The sequence below is a fragment of the Gastrolobium bilobum genome, unplaced genomic scaffold (genome assembly GCF_033153095.1).
Source record: "Gastrolobium bilobum isolate Gb01-03AN ecotype WA unplaced genomic scaffold, APGP_CSIRO_Gbil_v1 utg22452, whole genome shotgun sequence".
NCBI lineage: Eukaryota > Viridiplantae > Streptophyta > Magnoliopsida > Fabales > Fabaceae > Gastrolobium > Gastrolobium bilobum.
Genome location: NW_026899510.1, coordinates 34,395 through 59,369, shown reverse-complemented (window position 1 = coordinate 59,369; position 24,975 = coordinate 34,395). Strand labels below are relative to the sequence as shown.

At 37.1% G+C, this 24,975-nt stretch overlaps 2 protein-coding genes across 2 annotated transcripts; both read left to right on the top strand.

Annotated features, from left to right (window-relative positions):
• The first annotated feature begins 625 nt into the window (after positions 1 to 625).
• On the top strand, positions 626 to 6,196 carry LOC133290791 (pheophytinase, chloroplastic-like). Its single transcript, XM_061488905.1, has 6 exons — positions 626 to 730; positions 1,047 to 1,818; positions 3,724 to 3,950; positions 4,352 to 4,543; positions 4,651 to 4,807; positions 5,746 to 6,196. Exons 2-6 carry the CDS (start codon positions 1,063 to 1,065, stop codon positions 5,992 to 5,994), a joined length of 1,581 nt encoding a protein of 526 aa, XP_061344889.1. The 5' UTR covers positions 626 to 730; positions 1,047 to 1,062; the 3' UTR covers positions 5,995 to 6,196.
• A 1,110-nt stretch (positions 6,197 to 7,306) lies between these two features.
• On the top strand, positions 7,307 to 9,094 carry LOC133290792 (late embryogenesis abundant protein 3-like). Its single transcript, XM_061488906.1, has 2 exons — positions 7,307 to 7,766; positions 8,778 to 9,094. The coding sequence occupies exons 1-2, from the start codon at positions 7,383 to 7,385 to the stop codon at positions 8,949 to 8,951; spliced, it is 558 nt and encodes a 185-aa protein (XP_061344890.1). The 5' UTR covers positions 7,307 to 7,382; the 3' UTR covers positions 8,952 to 9,094.
• The last annotated feature ends 15,881 nt before the right edge of the window (positions 9,095 to 24,975 follow it).

The following is a 24,975-nucleotide window of genomic DNA, read 5'->3' as shown; positions in this document are numbered from 1 at the left end:
TTCCGACAGCATATATAATGACCTAGTGTTATAAAACTCGAATCCGTCAGTAATTCCGTTGAGAATAGATTAATGATTCAATTCATTAATTATTAATTGAATCAATTAAATTTAATTTATATATTAACGTAGAATAAATATAAAAATTGAAATATTTCTGGAACATTTACCCAAAATTATAAAAAAAACTGGTCCAAACGCGGGAACACTCCCGTAGTTCCGTGATTGGACCGAATCGATCGGAGTTCCAGTGTAATTCGGGTGAAGCAGTGGCAGTGTGGCACCCTCCGATCCAATTTTTACGACATTTGCAATAACCTTAAGTCCTAAAAAATTTTGTTTTATTAAAAAAATATTTTTTTTTCTAATATAAAATATATATTTAAAAATAAAGAAAAATATTTATCATTTTAAATGACATACCATATATTTTTCCACCCTTATAAAGATATGAGACCCACACCTTTATTTTTTTTTATTAACTCTTTTCTTCTTTATCTATCTCTTTCTCTCTTAGCTTTATTTTTTTTAAATGATACACACACTCCCCTTGAAATAATATAAGTCAACACGGTTTTTCTTGGCTTATAAAAGAAGACGCATCTTCCAAGCAACAGCTAGAAACATACCTGACTCGGTGGATCTCGTCTTAATATCCCAAAAAGACTGCAATAAACGAGGATCTAGGGGAGCAGCAGATTCTAAACCTTCTTCTTTCATTAAATTAAAGGTCAAGCTTTTATAAACATGTTAAGGTTTCATTTTCATGATACTGTTTCTGTTTGTTTTCTTTTTCTTTTTCTTTTTCTTCAAGAGATGGTCCTTTTAAATTGAATTATTTATGTATAAAAACCTTTGACTGATGTGTACCAAATTCAGATTACTTATGTCTTCTGTTTAGTTCTTGTAAAAACAGTTAACGCATTACTTTGCTTTGTTTGGCGGAAGAAAGGATCCAATTTGGACTTCAGAACTATCAAATTTGCTTTTCTTAAAAATCAAGTTGAATTTGTACTCAAATCATTTTCTGTTCCTGGTTAGTGCAGAACACAGTTTCTTGGCATGGAAACTCTTTCATATGGTTCAGCACCATGCTGTCAAGTCTTGAATTCAAAGTGGAAATCGGTTGAAAAGAGCTTGAATTCACGTCAATCAAGGTTTTCATCTATGGGAAAACATGGAGTTTGTTATAGCTATACCATTTCTGCATGTGGGCCAGTGGGAATTTATGATATGGGTCAATCTTTCCCGGGGAAACGGTGGCACCAAAGAGGTTGTAAGTCACAAAATGCTCTTGAAGAATCTAAAAGACTCAATTTTAAGATGCATAGTGGTAGTTATGATGGTTATGTGATTGGTGAAGAGGAAGCAACAGATGTTTCAGGGATAGAGGAATCTGCAACCAAGGTTCTAATTCCAGGTTTGCCTGCTGAGTCAAATGGTGAATCTTGTGCTGCTCCAATAAGTAGTTGCTTTTGGAGATGGAAGCCAAAATTCAATGTACACTATGAGAAGGCTGGGTGTGAAAACGTGGGTTCCCCACATATTCTATTTCTTCCTGGTTTTGGTGTTGGTTCTTTCCATTATGAGAAGCAACTGAAGGATTTGGGCCGTGACTTTAGAGTGTGGGCACTGGATTTTCTAGGACAAGGAATGTCTTTGCCTTTTGAAGATCCTGCTCCTCTTTCCAAGGAAGCGATTGCATCAAATGGGAATATTTCTTCATGGGGTTTTGGAGATGAAACTGAACCTTGGGCAACTAAGCTTGTATATTCTGTTGATTTATGGCAAGAACAAGTTCGCTACTTCATAGAAGAGGTAAATTTCATGCACTGTTTGATAGCAGCCAATTTTTAGCTATTTCATTCCAGTTTATGTTTGCTCAAACTATATGCTGAAAAATGGTCCAGGCAAATTTGCTCGTTTGTCTGTAGTTTTAGATTTCTTCTTAGACTCTCTGAATCTGTATTATTCATTGCTTAGGTATTATGGTAAGGACTATATGCGGACTGTTTCCATATTTTAATCAGACAAATAATTTATAGCTTTGTGTAGCTCCTTCATATTATGGTAAAACTTGATATTACCTTGTTTCCTGGTTTTGTTAATAGTCATGGTGGCATATAGTTGCAACAATACATGAGGTCATTTCATTAAAATGAGTTTTTTTTTTTTTTTTTGTAAATAAAAATGAGTTATTTTTAATATCTGTGTTACTAAGAAAGACTTCAAGACAATTATTTCATGATTTCAAACATTTTGTTCCTGCGTTCCCTCTCATCCACCGCTAGTTCTGCAAATATAATACCTTTTCGATATCTAAAACATGATTTATTTTGCATTAATGGCAGTTATGTTAGGAACCAGCAGAAAGATAGTAGATAAGAGAGAAAGAATGAATGGAAATGTGTTATTCATGACTTAAATGCAAACAGAGAAAAGGAGAGAGTTCTTACCAAGGATTTCTCATTCAACAAAAGAGTTTTGCCATTTACTACTTAGCTATTGCTTTGTTTTCCCAAACTATCAAATCTGAATCTCCCTCCCTTGTATCCCTTCTACTATCGTGGGAGCCAACAAGGAATTAAGGGAAAATAGGAAATAACAGTGAAATTGATATTTCTAAGCACTGGTTCAACAAGAATCCAGTGGAGTTACAATATCCATTGAGGCTAAACAGCCTTTAGAAGAAACTACACGTTGCTGGAAAATAAAAAAACAAAAGGGAAAAATAAAGAACTGAAAAGAAAAGATTAACCCAGAGCAATTAGAGAGGCTACTGGTCTCTCTCAAATTCCAATCCCAAGTCCAAGATTTCCGATGTTCCATCTAGCGTCACACCTTCCCTATTTAACCACCCTTACCTCACCTCCTATGCCACCCATTCTATTATAGTTACATTTGGTTGCAACTGATTAGCTGAGTCAGCTGAATGATTATTCCCCTATAATGTTTCCTCACATGCACCCTTAAAGCTGGGATCGTATCATACTATTTAAGCAAAGCCTATGCCTTTCCAACTATAACCACATAACTAATTCTACAATTATTTTGCAACTAATTTTATAACTTCATCTTGGTCCTATCAAGTTACCATGGAATGATTTGCTTGATTATTATTGCAAAAACTACAGTGGTCATATTATATCTGATACCCCTTCTGTATGTGACTCAACAACCTGTGCCACCTCCAATGTCTGTAGTTGACTGTCAAACCATCAGTACCTTGCCAATAAATATATTGCCACTACCATTAACTTAAATGGTTCTGCAAGTATTCTTTTTGTCTACTATCAAGAAAGCCATGTACAATCATCAGCATTTCAATACTTAGTATACTTGTGATGTTTACTCAAATCTGTAATGGCACTTGTAAAGAACCAATTCAACTCAAAAACTTAAGTTGTTGAGTGAGGCTACATTAATAGTTTTGTATTTCTCTAATAGCACTCTTTTGCATATTGCTGAATTTATCTGCAATATTTTCAGAAATATTTTTACAGGAAATTTTTTATCCTTCCAAGATCTTTCTGATCTCTTGCAGTATTTTTGTGCTAAATGTTATTATAAACACATTAACGTTGCTACTTAGGTTTATAGCTGACAAAGAATTTTGATAGTTATGATTTGTTTAGATTTAGTCAAAAGCTACCTTGCTTGTGGAAATTGGTTCTGTCAAATGATTTTATGATTAAAGAAATGATACAAATTGATTTGTTACAGGTCATTGGGGAACCAGTCTATCTTGTGGGCAACTCACTAGGAGGATATGTTGCATTGTATTTTGCAGCATGCAACCCTCATTTAGTGAAAGGTGTCACATTGCTTAATGCTACACCTTTTTGGGGGTTTCTTCCTAATGCAGTAAAATATCCAGGACTGGCCAAAATATTTCCATGGGCTGGAACCTTCCCCCTACCTTCAAGTATAAAGAGACTTACAGAGCTATTGTACGTATGGCTTTATTTTTATTTATTGATTCATTTCTGTCTTTTTTGCTGACATGTTTTTACATATTTTAGTGAACTTCTAAATTAGTACATTTCATGTATGTTACCTACATATCCAGCCATATGTGAGTGATGATATAATAAAAAACTCATGATGGACATAGTGTTCTGTTTGGATTATGAAACTTTACAAATTTATTGAGAAGAACAATTGCGTTGTTGGAAATTTTATGATGCAACTACTTTGTTATTGCATTAAATTTTGCAGAAGCCACAGCAGCTTCTTTCTCCATTAATATAGTTTTTTTAGATACCTTGAAATATGTATACCCAATGGGTGAGATTTTCTCATGATGTGTATCTCTTCCATTAACCTGAATTTTTTTTTTTTTTTCCTTTAGGTGGGAGAAAATTAGTGATCCTAAAAGTATTGCTCAGGTACTTAATCAGGTTTATGCAGATCATTCAACAAATGTAGATAATGTTTTTTCACGCATAGTTGAAACCACAAGGCATCCTGCTGCTGCAGCATCATTTGCTTCAATTATGTTTGCTCCTCAAGGAGAATTATCCTTCAGTGAAACATTATCAAGGTAGACATTACCAGATCTCTAATATCTCTAACTGGTATTTAATATGCATGGATACCATTCATATGCCTCGTTGCAAGTTAAGGATTTTCAGCTTGTTTGCATTTTAGATGTCGAACAAACAACGTGCCAATCTGCCTCATGTACGGAAAAGAAGATCCCTGGGTGAAGCCAGTTTGGGGATTCAAGGTTAAAAGGCAGGTGCCTGAAGCTCCATACTATCAAATCAGCCCTGCTGGTCACTGCCCTCATGATGAAGTCCCTGAAGTATGCAATTTCAACACTAGTTAGCTTGAAATTGTTCTTTCTGCTCTTTTTAATTGCAATAATAAACCATGAAGATACGGGGGTTTATCAATTTTAAGAGATAAGAAAACATGCACATAAAATGGAATATGAAAATAGGTTCCTTGCGTATGGTTTATCAATTGGTGAAGTTGTCTTATTTTCCTTTCCCTTTCCCTGGTCTCTCAAGTGTGTGTGTGTGAGAGAGAGAGAAAGGAACCCTTGATCTAGTGGTGTCACACCTAGACTGAGGATTTGACCTACTGAAAGGGTAGCGGGTTCTGAGAGTCGCAACTTTTGAGGAGGGTAAAGTGGTTCAATCCCTAGCCCATTAGGGTTTCAGATATGGGTTGATAAATACCCAAAAAAAAAAAGAGAGAGAGAGAGAGAACGGATGCAATGTCCTTTCCTATTGCAGAATGAGAAGTCAAGTTCTATATTTTGCTGAACTTGGAAAATCAATGTAATAAGACTAACAACAATATGTGCTTCCTTTTGTAATTTTTATTCCCACAGTAGGCGTAGGTTGTCTTTTTATCATAGGTCAGTTTAGTACACCATTAAAAATGGGGTAAAAAATTATGGATGAATTTTATACAAAAAAATCATACGAGAAAATTGTCCCATAATTTTTAGCTCCCATGGAAAAGGGTAATACCAAACTTACTCATAGAGGTAAATAATCATTTACTTGTTGAATCACATGAATTTTCAGGCTTGTCATATTGACATTGTCTATATGAAATCTTGAGAAAGAAAAGGAATATTCAATATAATTTTCATCAACTTGTTCTTTAGATTGATTATAAGGCAGCAAGGAATTTAACTGTTACAAATTTGATTCCTTCCTCAGTGTTTAGTTCCATATGATTGTCATGCATGATCACAATAATTAATACAGTAAGTCTCCTTATTTGCAGGTCATAAATTTCTTACTTCGTGGTTGGATCAGAAACCTAGAGTCTCAGGGTTCCGTTTCATTACCTCTGCTTGAAGACCTAGACAGTGTGAAGCACACATTTGACAGGGAGTTAGAATTTCCCAGAGAAGGTTCAAAAAAATCAGTTATGGTCAGATTTTTCGTTTCAAGTTTCTCACTTTGGGACAGGATAAGATCTTACATCAAATCTCAATCCAAGTTCAGTAATTTGGCTGCCAAATCTCAATGACATGATGAATTATGCCATCTTCAAATATAAATCAACTTTGTATACTGTCTTCTCTTTTTTTATAGTTTGTACCACAGAAACCATACATAGTTGTTTTAGAATCAGAAGTCAGTGTTGTATATATGAACCATTTCTTACCAAAAAGCATGTCAAATTAATATCTATTTCATTGGAGAAGTTAAATGCCATGCCATAGAAACATGATCCGATTGTTTTACATCAGAAATGAAATGTTTCGCTTACTCAAAACAATTTGGGCAATGACATTAGGACATTTCTTTGATTATAACATTCCAATAAGGCAAAATCATAAATAGAAATTTTTGTAAAAAATCAACCACACAACAAAGTACTCACTCCCAACTCAACAAAATAAGGCCTAAAATATGTAATAAAATAAACCACGGCAGTGGTAAAATTGTTCTTTTATGATTGAAAGGTCATGAGTTTGAATCTAAGAAATAACTTTTTTGTAATTATGCAAAGGGTACAAAGATTACTTCTATTCCATACTCGTTATTCGGGTTTAACTGGAGTTCACTGAAAGATCATTGATTCGAATTCAGAAAACAGTAGGTATTACTTCCACCCCATACTGGTTTGATTTAATGGGGAGTGATTTTTTTTTAAGCACATTAATTACTTAACGTAAGAAACGTTTTCCTTCAAATTTAAAAGGCATATAATTAATCATTATTCAAGTGATAATTTTTTTTATTTTTTTTAACCTGAGGTCTCGAGTTGGTAGTGGCAATACGTAGTGACACGAATAGTGATATTTTCTTCTTCAAACTTACAGGCGCTCAACCTATTAACATATAACAATATCTCAACCTCAACCAAACCATTCTGCCATTTGTAGCAATATCAAATGGCTGGAAAAATATATATCCATCTAATTGTATTTGTAGCACCGTAAGGAGAAGTGGATCGGGGGAGAGATTAGCATTGCCAATCATTTCTCCCTAATTATAATTTTTTTATTTTATTTTATTTATAAAATAATACTTTTTATAATAATTAATTCTTTCTAAAAAATATTTATAATAATTAATATTTTTCATTAATTTTAATAATATTTATAATTTCAAAATTTTATTTTCACCTACTGTTATGAAAAAATCTTCTCGTCCGCCATTCAGTATAAACCACATGGATCATCAAAAGGGTCAAATATAAAAAGTAGGAACAATGTCTCTTGAGGTGGACGTAGTGTAATGTGCCACATTCACCCTTTGTTTCTGCGCAACCGACGCGTGTTAAACTTAAACATGTCCTGCTGTCGATTTTTCCACATGCCCCTTCCTAATCCACAATACTTATTTATTTCTCTTCCACTCTTTGAAGCTTACACCGACACTAAGTTCCAAACCCTTTCAACCACAATCATGAGCCATGAACCCACCAAATACGGCGACGTTTCCAGAGTCCCCAACGAGTTAGCATCCAAACCAATCTCCCCACAGGATGCCGCCGCCGAGGCCCGCCAGGACATGGGGCAGCGCGTGGAACCTGACGCTCATATTGGTTCAGCTGCCATAGACGGTGACCCCATAACCATCGGAGAAGCTCTAGAAGCCGTGGCCATATCGATTGGCGATAAACCGGTGGACCAAAACGATGCTGCAGCAATCAGCATCGCGGAGATCAGAGCCACCGGAGATAAGAACATAAGGCCCGGTGGTGTGGGGGCAACAGCACAATCTGCAGCCACTGTCAACAGCCATGTCGTGCGCCGTGAACACATGACAAAACTTTCCGATGTATTAACGGTGAGAACGCCGCCAGAAATATATAGTTTTGCATCTAATATATAGTTAGTGTTGTTTGTATTTACCTTCTAATATATAGGTACTCAATCCTGAGAAATATGATTTAGATATCATTAATCATAAAAGATTGGTAAAATAAGTAAAATTAATTGTATTATTATTATTATTAATTTTGTACTGACTTTTATTTTTTACTTGTACTTACTCTTTATTACTATAGAGTACCGAATATACTTTTATATTTTTATACTTATAATTCATTTTTATTTACAATCTATTTTTATTTACAATCTTTTATTATCATAATCTTAATCATGGTTATTATTTTTATTTTTCATAAATTAAATTAATTAATTAATTATTAATTCACAATAAATAATAAAAGATACTCTTAGATTATTTTAAGAGTTAAGATTATAGTTGTAAATTTTTCTAAATAAAAATAGATTTTAAGTATAATTTTTCTCTTTAAAAATTCTATACCCTATTTTTTTTATCGTTCATTCAATAATTATAATTTATTGAAATTATAATTAATTAATAAATATAACTTAATAAATTAATTATAATTATAAAAATTAATAGATAGTAAGGATAACTATCTTTTATTTTCTAATAAGTAAAATTAAGCGTATTATTGCTTAATTTTTTAATTTTGTACTGAGTCTTTAATACTAAAGAGTACATATTTTCTAATATAACTTTATCTCTCTTAACACATAGATGTGTAATTCTAAATCAACAATAAGGGGAGAGTTTGAGTTTCACATTATTTATATGTGAATGTGTTTCCTTCGTTACAATTAAAAAAAAAAAATAGAAGTAAGTGAATTTACATGACAATAAAATTAAAAAAGTGATGGAGTAATTTCATCACTAAAACAAAAAATTAAATAAAAATTTGTGTCATTAAAATAGAGTAAGTAATGTTTTTATTTTTCTAAATATAGTAAGTCTACAGCTGTACTAAAAAATTTATCCATATTTTGGGATGGGGATGGTTAATTACAGGATGCGACGGAGAAGCTGGCGTCGGACAAGGCGGTGACGAAGGAAGATGCTGATGCGGTGTATGCGGCGGAGGTGCAGTTTCCATATCGGAGGGATGCACCGGAAGTTATTGCTGAACCTGGCGGAGTGGCGGCATCCATGGCCACCGCTGCTAAGCTGAATGAAGAAAAATGAAGCCTGAAGAGAAGAGCAGTTTTTTTTTTTAATTTAAATAAACGAGTTTTTTTTTTTTGGGTAAACGAAGTTTAGCTTGTGAATACGTGAACAGTTTAATGTAAATTACTTGTTGGTTCTATGATTTCTTTGCTTCTTTTTTTCTTGAATTTTTAATTTCCTGGTTTGCTGCTTCCCCCCCTTTTCACCTTTTTAAATTACGTTATTTTTTGTAAAAGAAGTTTAACTTGTGAATATGCAAAGAGTTTCATGTAAATTACTTGACAACTATTTTGAAGTCGTGAATTGAATTGAATGGTTTTGTAACTACTCTGAAATTCAAGTTCTATCAGCAGCACTTTTTTTTTTTTTACTTGCAACTTTGACATAGTGTTTGCTCCAGTTGGACAAGAAATTTAACGTCTCAATATCTAGCTATGTTAGAATCATGCGATATGTGTTGGGTCCGTACCAATTTGTGGGCCATGGCTCAATTTGTTTTTGTTACCCTACTACTTCTTCTTCTGGAACAGTGATCATTGTGCCACTGTTCAAAGACTTTTTTACTTAAATGTCACGCAGGCAAGTTCACTGAGAGTTGTAGCGAATTAGGCAAGCTGATGTGTTAGCTTCCTGATGGTCCTGAAGTTCGCTACTGACACAGGCGAACTTGGATGCAATTAATGCTGACACGTATGACAAGTTCGCTTCTCTACAAAGCAAGCTTGGTGTGCCACGTGTCTGACATGATCGTAGTTCGCTGGTGCCCCAGGCGAACTCCTTGCGATGTGTCAATTGACACACAGTTCGCTGGAATGGACAGCGGACTTGGTGCCAAGTTGCAGTCACTGACACAATTCGCTTGACCCTGTAGCGAATTTTGTGCAACGTGGCAGCTTCCTAGAAGTTCGCTGCATGGGAAAGCGAACTACCTGTCGGCAGTTACAGTTTGCTGGCCCAGGTAGCGAACTCAGTGCTATTTAAACACCCATATTTCCCTCCCGAACCCATTTTGTCATTCTCTTCCGTTTTCCTTTAAAGTTTTCATTGTTGTTTGTTGTTTGTTATTTTTTGCTATTTCAATACAGAATGAGTGAAGTAACAACGATATAATATGCTTTCTATATTACAGTGGGAGAAGATATTTTGGACCGAACGGTCAAGTGTTTGAAGGAGATACGAAGATGTTCCGCATGAGTCCGCGTTGCAAATATACTAAGTTGAAGAAAATAATATACAAGAAGTTGAGATTACAACGAGGTCAATCCCTGTCTCGACTGATTGCTAGATGCGCTTCTGGTAACCCGGTGCAATGGGTTGTTGTGGAGGTGGTGGAGGGTGAAGATGTGTCATTAGTAGTTGATGCATTTCGACAGCATGAAGAGTCCTCATACATCGAGTTGTATGCGGAATTAAACACCGGTGGAGAAGCAAGCACTCAAAGTTTTGTCCCTACCAGTTTCTCCATAGACATTAACAGGGAGCCTCAAGTAACTCCGGATGATATGCATGTCTCACCCCCACCACCATCACCCCTACTAACAATTCCTTTAGATATTATTCCTGCCAATGACATGTATGATCCGTCGTGGCGTACTGATAGTTCCGAGGAAGAGGTTGATGAAGGTCTTGTCCCTGACAATGACTCATCGGATACAGACGTTGATGGTGATTTTGAAATGAAGCTGTCTACTGCATTGTTTGAACTGATTCCATCACCGGGCATTGTTGGTACGCATGACCCACCACCTGCTCCAGGTTAGGTTATTTATCGTTGTTTATATTATTATTTTTTGGAATGGTATTAGTAATGAAATGCGAACTTGTGTCAAACAGGGGAGGATAGTGTACCATTTTGGTCGCAAATACTTTACACGAACATTAACTGGGCACACCCCGATCAAGAAATTGATGACATGCATGGGGCACAAGTACCAAATTGGCAAATGGGTCAAGAGCTCTGTAAGGACCAGCAGTTTGAAAGCAAGCAGGATGTACAAATGGCCATCAAACAATACTGTACGGCAAATAATCGCACAACTGTCATGCTAAAAAGTGATACGAAAAGGCTGATAATGATTTGTCAAAATCACAATGACGGTTGTCCATGGAGGATGCGGGCATATCTGAAAAAAGGCGGTCATGAATGGATAATAGGCATATGGAACAACATCCATACATGTGCTACTCATAGACTTTCACAGGATCACAAACAACTTAACTCTAATTTCATTTGTTCATTGATTATCGGTAAGTCTGATCAGCCTCTATATGTTTCAATAAATACCGTCTTCGTAACATTAATGTGTTGTGTTTGTCAAACCACAGAAATGATACGTGAAGAGCCTAGCGTAAAAATTGGCTTAATCCAGGAGAGGTTTGCATCATCTCTAGGATTTCATATATCATACAGAAAGGCCTGGAAAGCAAAGCAGAAGGCAATTTTGAAGGTTTTTGGGGATTGGGATGAGTCGTACGCATTTCTGCCAAGATGATTAAAATATATGTTATTGTTTTCTCCAGGGTCTGCTTATAAACTGGACGTGAATGAACATAGGATTGATGGTCGCCTCGATGGATCGCACAAGGTGTTCAAAAGGGTTTTTTGGACATTCAAATAATGTTGTGATGCATTTCATTATTGTAAGCCTATGCTCCAGATCGATGGGACAAATTTGTATGGAAAATACCACGGAACGCTACTGATTGCTACAACCGTTGACGGTAACAATTATGTCCTGCCTGTTGCTTTTGCTATTGTTAATTGTGAGAATATTGAAAATTGGTCCTGGTTTTTGGCTATGTTACGTCTCCATGTGACTCAGAAAAAGGGAATATGTCTTGTGTCTGATCGGCATATCGGTATATTGACTGTCGTCAATAATGTTGACCTAGGGTGGCAACCACCCAAAGCTTACCATGTTTTTTGCCCGAGACATGTGGCAAGTAATTTCAATCATAAGTTCAAAAATATGATGTTGAAGAAATAGTTAAAGAAGTTAGGTATGGTTCTTGCTCTATGTTTGCTGTTAGTTGCTAAAAATTGTGTGTATATTACTAATTTAATGTTATTTCCAATTATGTGTTGTGATGCGCAGGTTATACTACATCGCGATTGGACTTTGATGCTGGTTTGGAAAAATTTAAAGAATCTAGCCCTCAAATTGCAGCATGGATTGATCGAATTCCGAAGGAAAAATGGAGTATATCATACGATGCAGAAGGAAGACGATTTGGCCACATGACTGCAAACTTGTATGAGTGTGTTAACAAGGTTCTTAAAGGTGCCAGAAATCTATCAATCACGTCTTTGGTACGCATCACATACGCTAGGCTAAATCAATACTTTTTGGCACACGGGCAAGAGGCCCGGGAAGAGATGGACAAATGTAATCGTTACGCCAAAGTGTTCTGGGTATCATACGTTAAAAACCAACAAAATGCTGCAAAACACTTTGTTACGTCGTATGACAGACAGAAAACACGATTTGAAGTTCAAGAGTCTTACAATCAAAGAACCCATAGAGGCGTAAAGAAATGGTGGGTATCGTTAGCTGATCGGGCATGTCAGTGTGGTGAGTTTACTGCTTTTAGGTACCCATGTAGTCATGTTATTGCAGCATGCGAATCAGTTAACCATGACCCCTTACAATACATTGATCCTGCATATAGTGCAACATATCAATGCCAGGTATATTCCGGGCAATGGTACCCATTTGGTAATGAAGATTTCATCCCACCCGGTCAAGGCCCAACTATTCTCCCGGATGTGTCACTTAGATGTCAGAAAGGCAGGCCGCGAAGTACCCGCATCTGTAACGAAATGGATCAGCGCGAAGGCTCAACTATGCAAGCAAGATGTGGTTATTGTAGGGTTGTTCGCCATGACAGACGTCGTTGTCTGTAACACCCTGTATATATCCGGTAATGTTATCATAATATTGTATTAAGCTGCGCTTAATTAAAAATGCGGAATTACTTTTTCTTTTCAATTATGATGCCATTAACATTACCAACTTGCTTAATAATCAATTAATAAAACATCGCCTGTATGTAATTGCAATAAAACAGCTAACTGAAATACCTCATAACATAGATAATATAAGTGTGGCTCTAGTCACGGAACTACAACAATGTAGACCGGACCATCTAACAGTTTATACAGCTCCAATCTAAAAAGTACTAACAGAGAGTGTCATGGACAATCCTCATGCTCACTCAAATAAGGCAACATGCCCAACATCAGTCTCAACAACAACATAATGATAAAAGGCATAAAACATAATCAGCATCAATATCCAGTCATGCTAACAAATAAGCAGAAACAACATAATCAGCTAAGCTCCGGCCTCCTGCCGCCTGAGGCATCAGTACCATACTACCTGATCCTGAAATAAGCATTCCCCAAACGTGGGATAAGATCTCTAATCTAGATATCTCAGTAAGTCAGTGAGTCCTCAATGATCTTCCACCCCAAGCTCACTTACATGTGAAATATAAGTTCAAAAGCAGTTTATCATTTATCATTTCTAAAGCAATGCAATGCAGCAGATAATCATGTCATGTGTGTCAATACTAATCTACTGGCCAGAGACAGTGCATGTATACGTCTATCACCTACACACCGTTCAAGTACCACTTGCATTCACCCCGGTACACCGTCTTGTATGGCGCTACATACTCAGGCTTCCCGTTAAGATGAAACAACACATGCATATTAAAAGCCATTACATGTAAAGTTCAATCAACATATCAAATATCCAAAAGCATGTACACAACATGCATAAACCATACCCCCATGGGACATGGTGGAACCACAACATGGCTAAACCGAGGACACGAAAGCTTACCTTGCAAGCTAACTCCAAAAGCCAAGAGTCCACAGCTCAAAGTTCAAACACAGCAGATTCACAATCTGTTATGGACCAATACTAAATCAATAACATGTACCACATGCATACAAATTAAAGACAACGCCTTTTCATTACGCTTAACGTCTTAAGGCTCCATACCAAGCCATAAGTCCTTAATCACTTGATTCTGACTTAGTTTAATTAAAACAGAAGTTCAACTTCATTAATCTAGGGTCCACAAACCCCCAATAGCCTACTGTACACACAGCACAGCTACTGTTCTGCGAAATCCCAGAATATCCGGATATTCCTCGGGACCATATCCGGATATACAATATCCGGATATCTCACTGGACATATCCGGATATGCAATATCCGGGTATCCAGAATCCCATATCCGGATATCTAATATCCGGATACTCAAGACCCATATCCGGATATTCATCGGGCACATATCCGGATATTTCACGACAGAATGCAGAAAATGCATTTCGTGAAGATATCCATCCAAGGTTGAGTTTTTAACGATTTAAAGCACCTAAACATGCATTTCTAGGTGTGTTCAACATTACTCAACAACAAGTTATCATCTTTAAGCCTTAACATGCATCAAGCTTTCATTTTTAAGCATTAAACTCATGATCAAAGGTGACAAGGCTTACCAAAGCTCAATCAGCCAATAAGAGGTGCTCTTGGAGCTCAAAAGGTCACTCCAAGGTTCTGTCTCTCTCTGCACACGAAAATAGTGCACAAAGGTGGTTCTTTTACACAACAAGGAAGCTCCTTGAAGCTTCAAAACACCTAAGGAAAGCTCCCTCCTTCCCAAAATATGAAAACAACAAGCTCACCCTCTCAAGACAGAAGCCAAACTCAGAAATGAAGTCTCTTTCTCACTCACAAGGATTGTTCACACTCACCCAATATGTTTACAAGAGAAAAAGTGAAGAATCAAGGAAGAAAAGGCCTTGAACCTCAAGAAAAGGAAGGAGAAAACCCAAAGGCTGTGTTTCTGGTCAGCCACCAACACAACTCACGTAGCAAAATCTGGTATCTAGGGCAATGTGCCCTTAATAAGGGTATTTATAGTCCAAATGAACTTAAACACACAGTATTAACTTTAATTGCTACGCTTAGCATTTTAATCCCAAACTTTGGATTATGAAACTACATAATTTTCTAAGATTTATCATATTTTTCTTATAATTTTCTGAGCACCTTTTCGGTACGCGCTTTTCCAAGTCAGTACTGGTTTCTAGCACCATTTCTCATTATCTGGACTTGAAACTCGTTTTACAAGTCCTACATATCATTCTAGTAATTATCATACACTTATTATAATTTTTCGGGATACTTTTTTGGTACGCATTTATACCGACTAGCAGAACCGGTATTTGCATTTTTCTTCCGAAAAGCAACTTTCAGCATTATTACTCACTTACTATAATTATTAAAGCCTCATAATAATTATTAGGGTCAATTATGGAATCATTTCCTAATTTTGCATAGTTTATTAATTAAATTCCTTAATTAACGGTGCGGGTTCTTACATTCACCCCACTTTTTTAGGATTTTGACCTCAAAATCAGAGACATACCTGGTCGAAACTCGGGGTACTGCCGGAGAAGCTCGTCCTCACGCTCCCAAGTACACTCCTCAGGAGTCCTTCCGGTCCACTGCACTTTGACCATCGGAATGATCTTGCTCCTCAGCTGCTTCTCGCCACGATCGAGAATCTTTAGTGGTCCTACGGGAGTCTTTAAGTTCTCCCGAACTTCCACATCATCCGGTTGCACCACGTGCGAAGGATCTGCTATGTACCTCTGAAACTGAGACACGTGAAACACGTCGTGGATGTTAGCTAGGTTCGGAGGCAAGGCAAGCCGGTAGGCAACAGGTCCTACTCTACCAAGAATCTGGTATGGCCCAATAAACCGCGGGCTCAGCTTCCTCACTCCGAGTTCCCGTCCAACACCGGTGACAGGTGAAAGTCTCACAAACACGTGCTCACCCTCGCTGAACTCCAGTGGTCGATGCTTGACATTGTAGTAGCTCTTCTGACGATTCTGCGTCTGCTTCAGCTTTTCCCTGATCATCTGGATCTGCAGGGTGGCATCTTGGACAAAGTCCAAGCCAAACAACTCACGATCCCCAACCTCCGACCAGCAGGTAGGTGTACGACACCTCCTACCGTAGAGCGCCTCGTAGGGTGCCATGCCCAGGCTAGCATGAAAACTGTTGTTATAAGAAAACTCTACCAATGGAAGGTACCTATCCCATGCCGAGCCCTGCTCCAACGTGCAAGCCCGCAACATGTCCTCCAAGGTCTGGATAGTCCGCTCAGTCTGTCCATCAGTCTGAGGGTGATAGCGGTACTCAATCTCAACTGTGTACCAAAAGCTCCCTGCAGCGCCTCCCAGAACCGAGATGTGAACTTCGGGTCCCTATCACTGATGATACTCACGGGCACCCCGTGAAGCCTCACAATCTCGCGAACATATAGTTTGGCCAACTGCTCTGTAGTGAAGCTCACCTTCACTGGATGAAAATGGGCAGACTTCGTCAGTCTGTCCACAATGACCCATATCGAGTCACAGCCAACCTGAGTCTTCGGCAGACCCACAACGAAGTCCATGGAAATGCTCTCCCATTTCCACTCCGGATTCTCAAGAGGTTGAAGTTTACCAGACGGCTTCTGGTGTTCAATCTTCACTTTCTGGAAAACAAAACACTTGGACACAAAGATAGCAACATCTTTCTTCATGCCTGGCCACCAGAAGTTCTTCTTCAAGTCTTGATACATCTTAGTAGCACCAGGGTGGATAAAAAACTGACCCTTATGGCCTTCTGCCATAACCTCTTCTGTCAACGGACCTCGAGGAACCACAATCCTCCGCTGGAACAAGCAATCCATCATCATTCCAAGACACACCGTCTTGGTTCTTCACATAATCCAGACACTCTCTCTGAACTTGTGCCTCTTTAATCTTTTCTAGCAGCTCGTTCACAACATCTGATACTTCCAACCCGAGAAGTACGCTCGCACACGGAGCGGTCACTGCCAAATGGCGGAACTTCTCAACCACATCGAAGTTACCAAGTAGCAAACTGGATGAACTACTGGATTTCTGACTCAAAGCATCAGCTACCACATTGGCCTTGCCAGGATGATACCTTAGCTCAAAGTCGTAGTCCTTTATGAACTCCATCCATCTCCTCTGCCTCATGTTCAACTCCTTCTGGTCGAACAGGTACTTCAAACTCTTGTGGTCACTGAACACCACAAACCTCAAACCAAAAAGATAATGCCTCCAAATCTTGAAAGCAAACACAATCGCAGCCAACTCCAAATCATGAGTCAAGTAGTTCTCCTCATGAGGCTTCAACTGTCTCGAAGCAAAAGCAACAGCTCTACCAGACTGCATCAGCACACAGCCCAGCCCCTTTCCAGAAGCATCACAGTAAAGCTCAAACTGCTCCTCAGGATCAGGAAGGATCAACACAGGTTAAGAAGTCAATCTCTCCTTCAACTCCAGAAAGCACGCCTCACAATCGTGAGTCCACACAAATGGAGTCTCCTTTCGGGTAAGGCGAGTCAAAGGGAGAACCATCGTGGAAAAACCCTTGATGAACCTCTGATAATAACCTGCCAAACCTAAGAAGCTCCTCACCTCCGTAGCTGTCTTGGGTCTTTCCCAATCCAACACGGCCTCAATCTTGTTGGGATCCACTATAACTCCATCTGCTGAAATCACATGCCCCAGAAACTTGACTGATTTGAGCCAAAACTCACACTTAGAAGGTTTAGCATAAAGCCTTTTCTCCTTCAGCACTTGCAGAACAATCCTCAGATGCTCCGCATGCTCCTCCTCAGTCTTGGAGTAGATCAAAATATCATCAATGAAGACAATCACGAACTGATCCAGATACGACTGGAAAATCTTGTTCATGTAATCTATGAACACTGCCGGCGCATTTGTGAGTCCAAACGGAATCACCAAATAATCAAAATGACCGTATCTCGAACGAAACGCGGTCTTCGGGACATCCTCCGGCTTCACCCGAATCTGATGGTATCCGGACCGGAGATCAATCTTGGAATACACACAAGCACCCCTGAGCTGATCCAACAGATCATCAATCTGAGGAAGAGGATACTTGTTCTTGATTGTCACCTTGTTCAACTGCCTGTAGTCGGTGTACAATCGCATTGTCCTGCCCTTCTTCTTCATGAAGATGACCGGTGCTCCCCAAGGAGACACACTCGGTCTAATGAAATCTTTCGCCGAAAGATCCTCAATATGCTTCTTAAGCTCAGCCAACTCCGATGGCGATATCCGATAAGGAGCTAAAGAAATCGGCCCCACACCGGGCAACAAGTCAATGGAGAACTCTATCTTCCGCTGTGGCGGAAACTCAGGAATCTCCTTAGGAAACACCTCAAGGAACTCCCCCACCACAGGAATGCCAGTGATATCCTCCTGTGTCCCACTCACCAAATCACCCAACATGACATACCCCAATGCCCCTGCTCGCAACGCTCTCCTGGCCTGCAGCAGTGAAATGTATGGCGAGGAACTAGCTGTGGAATCACACGGAGACATCACCACGCGCTTTGCACAACAATCAATCAATGCACAGTTTCTAGACAACCAATCCTTGCCCAGAATAATCTCAAGGTTGGCTATCGGCAATCCTATCAGATCTACCGAGAACTCACGGCCATCCCACTGAAATGCTACATCGCGATGTACAGTGGTAGAATCACAAATCTCTCCGGTGGCGGTAGTCACCCGCAACGGTGGAGAAAGCACAGCACTGGGCAACTCAAGCCCCAAAGCAATCGGGATAGCAACAATCGAATGAGTAGCCCCAGAATCAAAGATAGCATCAACAAAAGAGTCACCAATAGACACAGTACCTCTAACAAGGTTCGGAGCGCGGTCCGACTGCTGCCTATCCAGTGTATACACTCTCCCAACAGAAGGTGGCACTGCAGGTGCCGAAGAAGATGCCATCGGAACCATCTGCAAAGGAACTGCCTGAACAGCTGCAGCTCTCGTCGTTGACGATGGACAATCTCTAGAGAAGTGGCCCTCATTGCCACACTTGAAGCACAGCAACTGCCCCGTAGCACAGCGTCCCACATGCTCCTTCCCACATCCCGAACATCTCGGAGTGGTAGGAGGCCTAGCAGAACTCCCCTGATGTGAAACAGCTCTCTTGAGGAGAGAACACAAGGCACATAACCGTGAAGATGTGTTTCTCCTGCAACGTCAGGAGAGAACACACCTGTGGACCAGGGTCAATGAAAGTCTGATGCGGGTCCTCCTGCTCTATGGATCTATTTACAAAAAAAGTCAATTATTACAATTACACATTATATAATATATATAAAATAAATACTAATTAATTACTAAGAAATAATTAAATATTCAAAATTATTTAATTATTCCATAATCCATAAATAAATAATTAAATATTACATAATAAACAAGATTAATTGTGTAATACAAAAATTATAATATATTAAATTATAAAAAACAATAATTTATTATATTATAAAAAAGTTAAATAATATATAAAAAATAAATACTAATTACTAAGAAATAAGTAAGTGAATGTTGTAATTTAATATTTTATTTACAAAAATTATATAATTTTAAATAAATTAAAAACTAATTACTAAGAATTTAATAAGTCAATATTGTAACTTATCATAATATATTTTACAGAAATTATATAATTTAATAAAAATAAATACCAACTACTAAGAAATATATAATATTACACAAAAATTATACAATATATAAAAATAATTACTAAATACTAATAAATAAATTAATAAATACAAAGGTTATCGTCAAAAATTTTGTAACCTATTTTTCAATCCTATAACTAAATATTTTTATTTAATTTAAATATATTAATTATTGCATAATCATGAATTTATTAAATATAAAATTTAACAACATTAAAATCAATATAAATCATAACCTACATTCCAACCCTATAAATATCATCAAACAATTAATATTATTAAATAATACATTAATATAAATTGCTACACCTAATAACATTAATATACATATTCTAAGCGAATGTTAAATTTTTCTAACCTATTGTTTTATATCGTAGAAATAAATAATTTTATTTAATTAAATATTATTGATTATTGCATAACCAACAAACTATAAAATACAAAATTTAACAACATTAATATAAAAGTTATTTAACCTACATTTCAACCATATAAATAACTAATGCATATAAAACAATTTATTTAATACATTAATTAAATAATATGGCACAATTAATATTCAATTACTAATATAATTGCATAATTACAAAAAATTTATTGATAAATTTAACAGCAATTATATAAAAAATTTATAACCTAAAATCCCTATAAATAATAACAAACAATTCATATTATTGAATCAACCATTAATATAAAATATTAAACTACTAATATTAACATGCATATGGCTTAGTCATAATTGTGTCTTATAACCTAATGTTTCATCTTATATATAAATAATTAACAACATTTAAATAACTATATAAAACTGAAAAAAAACTGCATTGCACATAAACTACTAACCTTAAATGAAGACAAATGTTCTGAGAGAGAGATGAAATGAGAAACAAAAAAAATGAAAAAGGATGAGAGTGAGAGAAGAAAGAGGGGGGAGGGGCTTCGGGTGGGGGAGAAATTGGGGGAGGGGGAGGGGGTGGGGTTTTATAAAGGGCTCTGGAAAATAGTCATTGCACCAAGTTCGCTTCCCCCCAGCGAACTTGGTGCATGTCAGCCACGTGGCCTGCTAGTCGTTAGACAGAGTTCGCTGATGTGGCCAGCGATCTCTGTGCGTGCATGACACGTGGCTTGGCCGGTGGGAAGGTGCAGAGCATTAAATGCAACCAAGTTTGCCTGTGTCAGTAGCGAACTTCAAAACCATCAGGAAGCTGACACATCAGCTTGCCTAGTTCGCTATAACTCCCAGCGAACTTGCCTGCTTGGCAGTTTGGGAAATAAGTCCGGTCGCGTGGCATTTAGGTAAAAAAAGTCTTGGAACAGTGGCACAATGGTCACTATTCCTCTTCTTCTTTCCTTTTTTTTTTCTTTTTTTTTAAAAGAAAGTTTTTTCCCATGTTAGAATGAGCTTAAATTTTAGAGAAGTGATATTGAGCTTTTTATATTTAATGATAAATTTGTGATTTGAAAGTTTTTAGAATTTCATATTTTTTTTGAAGCGTTATTGGTGATTTCTCTCCTTATATTTATTTTTGATTTTTGTTTTTAGATAATATTATTTGATTTCTTGTTATATAGAGAGAACATTGAATATTTGGTGATAGTGGAGATTTGGGTGGAGTTTAATAAAGTTCCAGTGATTTTTAGTTTCCATTCGGTTTTTCACGTTAAGAGACGTGTGTGTCAATTATTGTTGTTATTGTTTTTAATATTATTTTCTACGTTGTTTACTTTAATTTGTATTTGATCTATTTATTTGGCCCTCAACAAAGTGGTATTGGAGTTTTGGTTATTAGTTATTAGTGTTTGTGGTATAAATTGAAATGGAATGTTATTCAAGTACCATGGTTAAACTTAATGGATCAAATTTGTTAATTTGAAAACCTATGATGGAGGATTATCTATTTTACAAAGACTTGTATGAACTTGCTAAGGTTAATGTTAAGTGAACAACGAAGATATCACATGCAGACTGAGCTAAATTGATCAGAAAAATAATTGGTATTATTACACAGTGGTTGGACATTATTGTTTTTCATCTTATATAAGAGTTCTCAAAAGAAGGAAAATTGAACCAAATCAAGACTCAGTTCTGCCCAGGTAAGTTTTTCGCCACTGCAAAACCTCTTCAGGTTCAACACGAAGTTCCTACTCTTCATTAAGCACAGGAGGTAGTGGTTGAACCACCGTAGAAGGAAAAGTGACATTTTTCAATAAAGAAACGTGAAACACATTATGAACTTTACTTTCGTCTGGCAAAGCTAGCTTGTAAGCAGTTGTTTCAATTCTGGATATCACCTCAAATGAAAAATAGAAATGAGGGTTGAGCTTCTCATTTAATTTTTTTTGCAAGAGAACCCAGCCTATATAATTGAACCTTCAAGTATACCATGTCCCCAACTGCAAACTCCACCTCCCCTCGATGCTGATCAACTTGCACTTTCATCCTATTATGAGCAAGTGCTAATCGATGTTGAAGTTTATGTAAGACTGAATCTCTATTCTAAAGCATCTTGGACACCTCATCCATTGGAGAAACAACAAAAGTTGTTCGAAATAGAATTAGAAGGTCGTAGCCGTACAAAGCTTTGAACGGAGTGGTGTTTGTGGAACTTTTATAGGAGGTATTATACCAAAACTCAACCCAATGAGAGGCTCCAAGAAATTTCTCTTTATAAAGCCAAAAAATCTTGGTTCTAGAGTAACTAGTTTATGAGCTTACCTTACTAGATTATTACTTTATCTTATTTTTTGACCTTTGGATTAATCTAATAGTTAAGATAGATTTGAAAGTTAGTAAGGTGATTAGAGGTTGTATTCTAAGAGTTTGGGGGGGGGGGGGGGGCGTGAGTCGCGTGTAAGGAAATTTGGAGCTCTGCTAGGGTTTTCGTTTTTCATGGTGGTGAAAGGGGGAAGATCCCCCAATTCTGAGGGGGAAACAACAATCACCAGGGAGTCTAAGAAGGCGAAAGGAGATATGGAGATGGATCTGGAGATGCAAGTAGAACCTTCGATTGCGGGCGCAATGGAGGTTGAGGCAGACGAAGTGAAGCATTCGATAGATGTGGAAGTGTTAGAGGCAGATCTGAGCAAGGAAGGAGAAATTAGGAGAGATCCTCGGAAGCTGGTGTCTTACAAGGATCACCTATTGCGAATCAATGGCGTCTGGGATGGGTTCCCGGAGGAGGAAGACGACTGGGTTGCTCAATGCAAACAGGAGGAAGTCGAGGAAGAGGAGGCAATGAAAGCTTACGAACAGGTAGGGGAAGATGATCAGTTAAAGCTGGTGTTTCTCTTCTGTGAAGTATAACTTCAAAAGGACAAAGCAATGCTTGGAGTCATTTTTCTATAGGTTACTCATGTTGCTTCAAGAGTATTGTTCTCCCTCTACTCCATTACTCATGAAAACTAAATATTTATAAATTTAATCTTTACCTTGTGTGAATATATATATGGGATATTTGTTTTTTCTTTTGCAGGAAAACAAAATTCCATTCCTACACAAACATAACCTTGTGGGTGCCATAAGTCACAAAGAATAAATAATAATAATTAAAAAATAAGATTAAAACTTGTATATGCACGAAGGGTATTGTTTTCTCCGGCAACTAGAGAAAAACAACACCATATATATATATAGTTTGTCCTTTTAAAGGACATAAGTTGTATCACTTTGATTGTTTATAATTATGTATTTTGGGAAATACATAGTTATAATATTAAAGTTATATTTTTTCTCTCTACTAAGAACCTATCGGCTAACGTGAAAAGTAAAAAAAATACAACTTTAATATTATAATTATGTATTCTCGGGAGTACATAGTTATAAACCGCTAAAATAACACAGTCGTTTAAAATGAAAAAAGATTTTTCCATATATATATAGAGATATATATATATATATAGGTAAAATCATTTCTCCAGCTGCTGTATGTCATACAATAGATCTTACACCATTGATTGATTATGATTCCCTGCATTTAATGCTTTTATCAACCTTGTATGTTTATGTAGGGGTGTCAAAACGGGTTGACACGACACGAATTTGACACGACACGAATACATCAACACGAACACGACACGAATTTTTATTCGTGTCAAAATCTTCAACACTAACATGACACGAATTTTTTGCGGGTTGACACGACACGACACGACATGAATAACACGCAAAATAGGGGTCAAAATGGTAATTGACAAAAATATTTAAAAAGGGTCGAAATTAAAAAAATTTAAAATAATAATAATAAAAAAAAATGTGTCAACACAAACATGAATACATCAACATGAACACGACGCAAATTTTTTACGTGTCATTTTTCTCAACACGAATATGACACATTTTTTTTTTTTGCGGGTCAACTCGAACACGAATTTTCGTGTCATATCGCGAGTCGACCCGCGTGTCATAACCTATATTGACACCCCTATGTTTATGATTCCCCAAATTCATTTGCTGGATGTCAAGCGGTTGGAGAAAAATAATATATATATGTGTGTGTGTGTGTGTGTGTGTGTGTGAGGTAGGATCCTTTGACATCGATGTCAAATTTGAAGTTTGACACCTCACTTGAGAGCCGTTAGATAAAAAAAGATCAATGGTATCACATGCTTACAAATCAGAGTCGTTGATTTTTTTTGATCTAACGGCTCTCAGATGAGGTGTCGAACTTCAAATTTGACACCGGTGTCAAAGGATCCTACCCCCCTCTCTCTCTCTCTCTCTATATATATATATATATATATATATATATATATATATATATATATATCCTACCTCTCTCTATATATATAGGGTGTCAAACTCTGAAATTTGATATCAAATCCTAACCGTTGATTTTCGCCAATCAATGGTTATCATTTATCATTTGACACCTCATCTGATAGCCGTTAGATCCAAAAAGATCAATAGTGTCACATGCTTATAAACCAGAGTTATTGATCTTTTTTAATCTAATAGCTCTCAGATGAGATATCAAATTTCAAATTTGACATCAGTATCAAATGATCATAGTCTATACTCATAATCAGAAGATTTTTTTTTGAAAACAAAAGAAAATATAAAATGAAAGAAAAAGAGAGAGGGACCTACAGGCAACCGCACTAAAACACATGAAATGTGGCAAAAAGAGTCGTGCATAACTCTAAACGGACACAGAAAAACAGAGCCATGCAAAGTTGCCGTTTCCACACACTCTCGCCATTTGGGGTAAGACGCTTCCTCACTCTCACAACCCTTTTACAGTATTCTCCAACTAAACTCCAAAAGGGAGTGCTGGTGCTGTTTCTGGTGCTTGTGCAGTTCAGACAGTGTCACCAACCGAAAAAGGTAGCTCCTTTCCTGATACACAGAGCTCTGAATTGAACCCCAATTGTAGCTGGGTCTTTAGTTTTTGATCAATTGTGTATATTTGTTGTTTGAGATAGCCAATTTGCTGAG

Excerpts from the sequence above, each read along its gene's own strand:
- LOC133290791 (XM_061488905.1), top strand. The coding sequence starts at position 1,063 with ATGGAAACTCTTTCATATGGTTCAGCACCATGCTGTCAAGTCTTGAAT. Across the intron at positions 1,819-3,723 it reads TTCGCTACTTCATAGAAGAG|GTCATTGGGGAACCAGTCTA; the intron begins GTAAATTTCATG and ends GATTTGTTACAG. Across the intron at positions 4,808-5,745 it reads CTCATGATGAAGTCCCTGAA|GTCATAAATTTCTTACTTCG; the intron begins GTATGCAATTTC and ends CCTTATTTGCAG.
- LOC133290792 (XM_061488906.1), top strand. The coding sequence starts at position 7,383 with ATGAGCCATGAACCCACCAAATACGGCGACGTTTCCAGAGTCCCCAAC. Across the intron at positions 7,767-8,777 it reads AACTTTCCGATGTATTAACG|GATGCGACGGAGAAGCTGGC; the intron begins GTGAGAACGCCG and ends GGTTAATTACAG.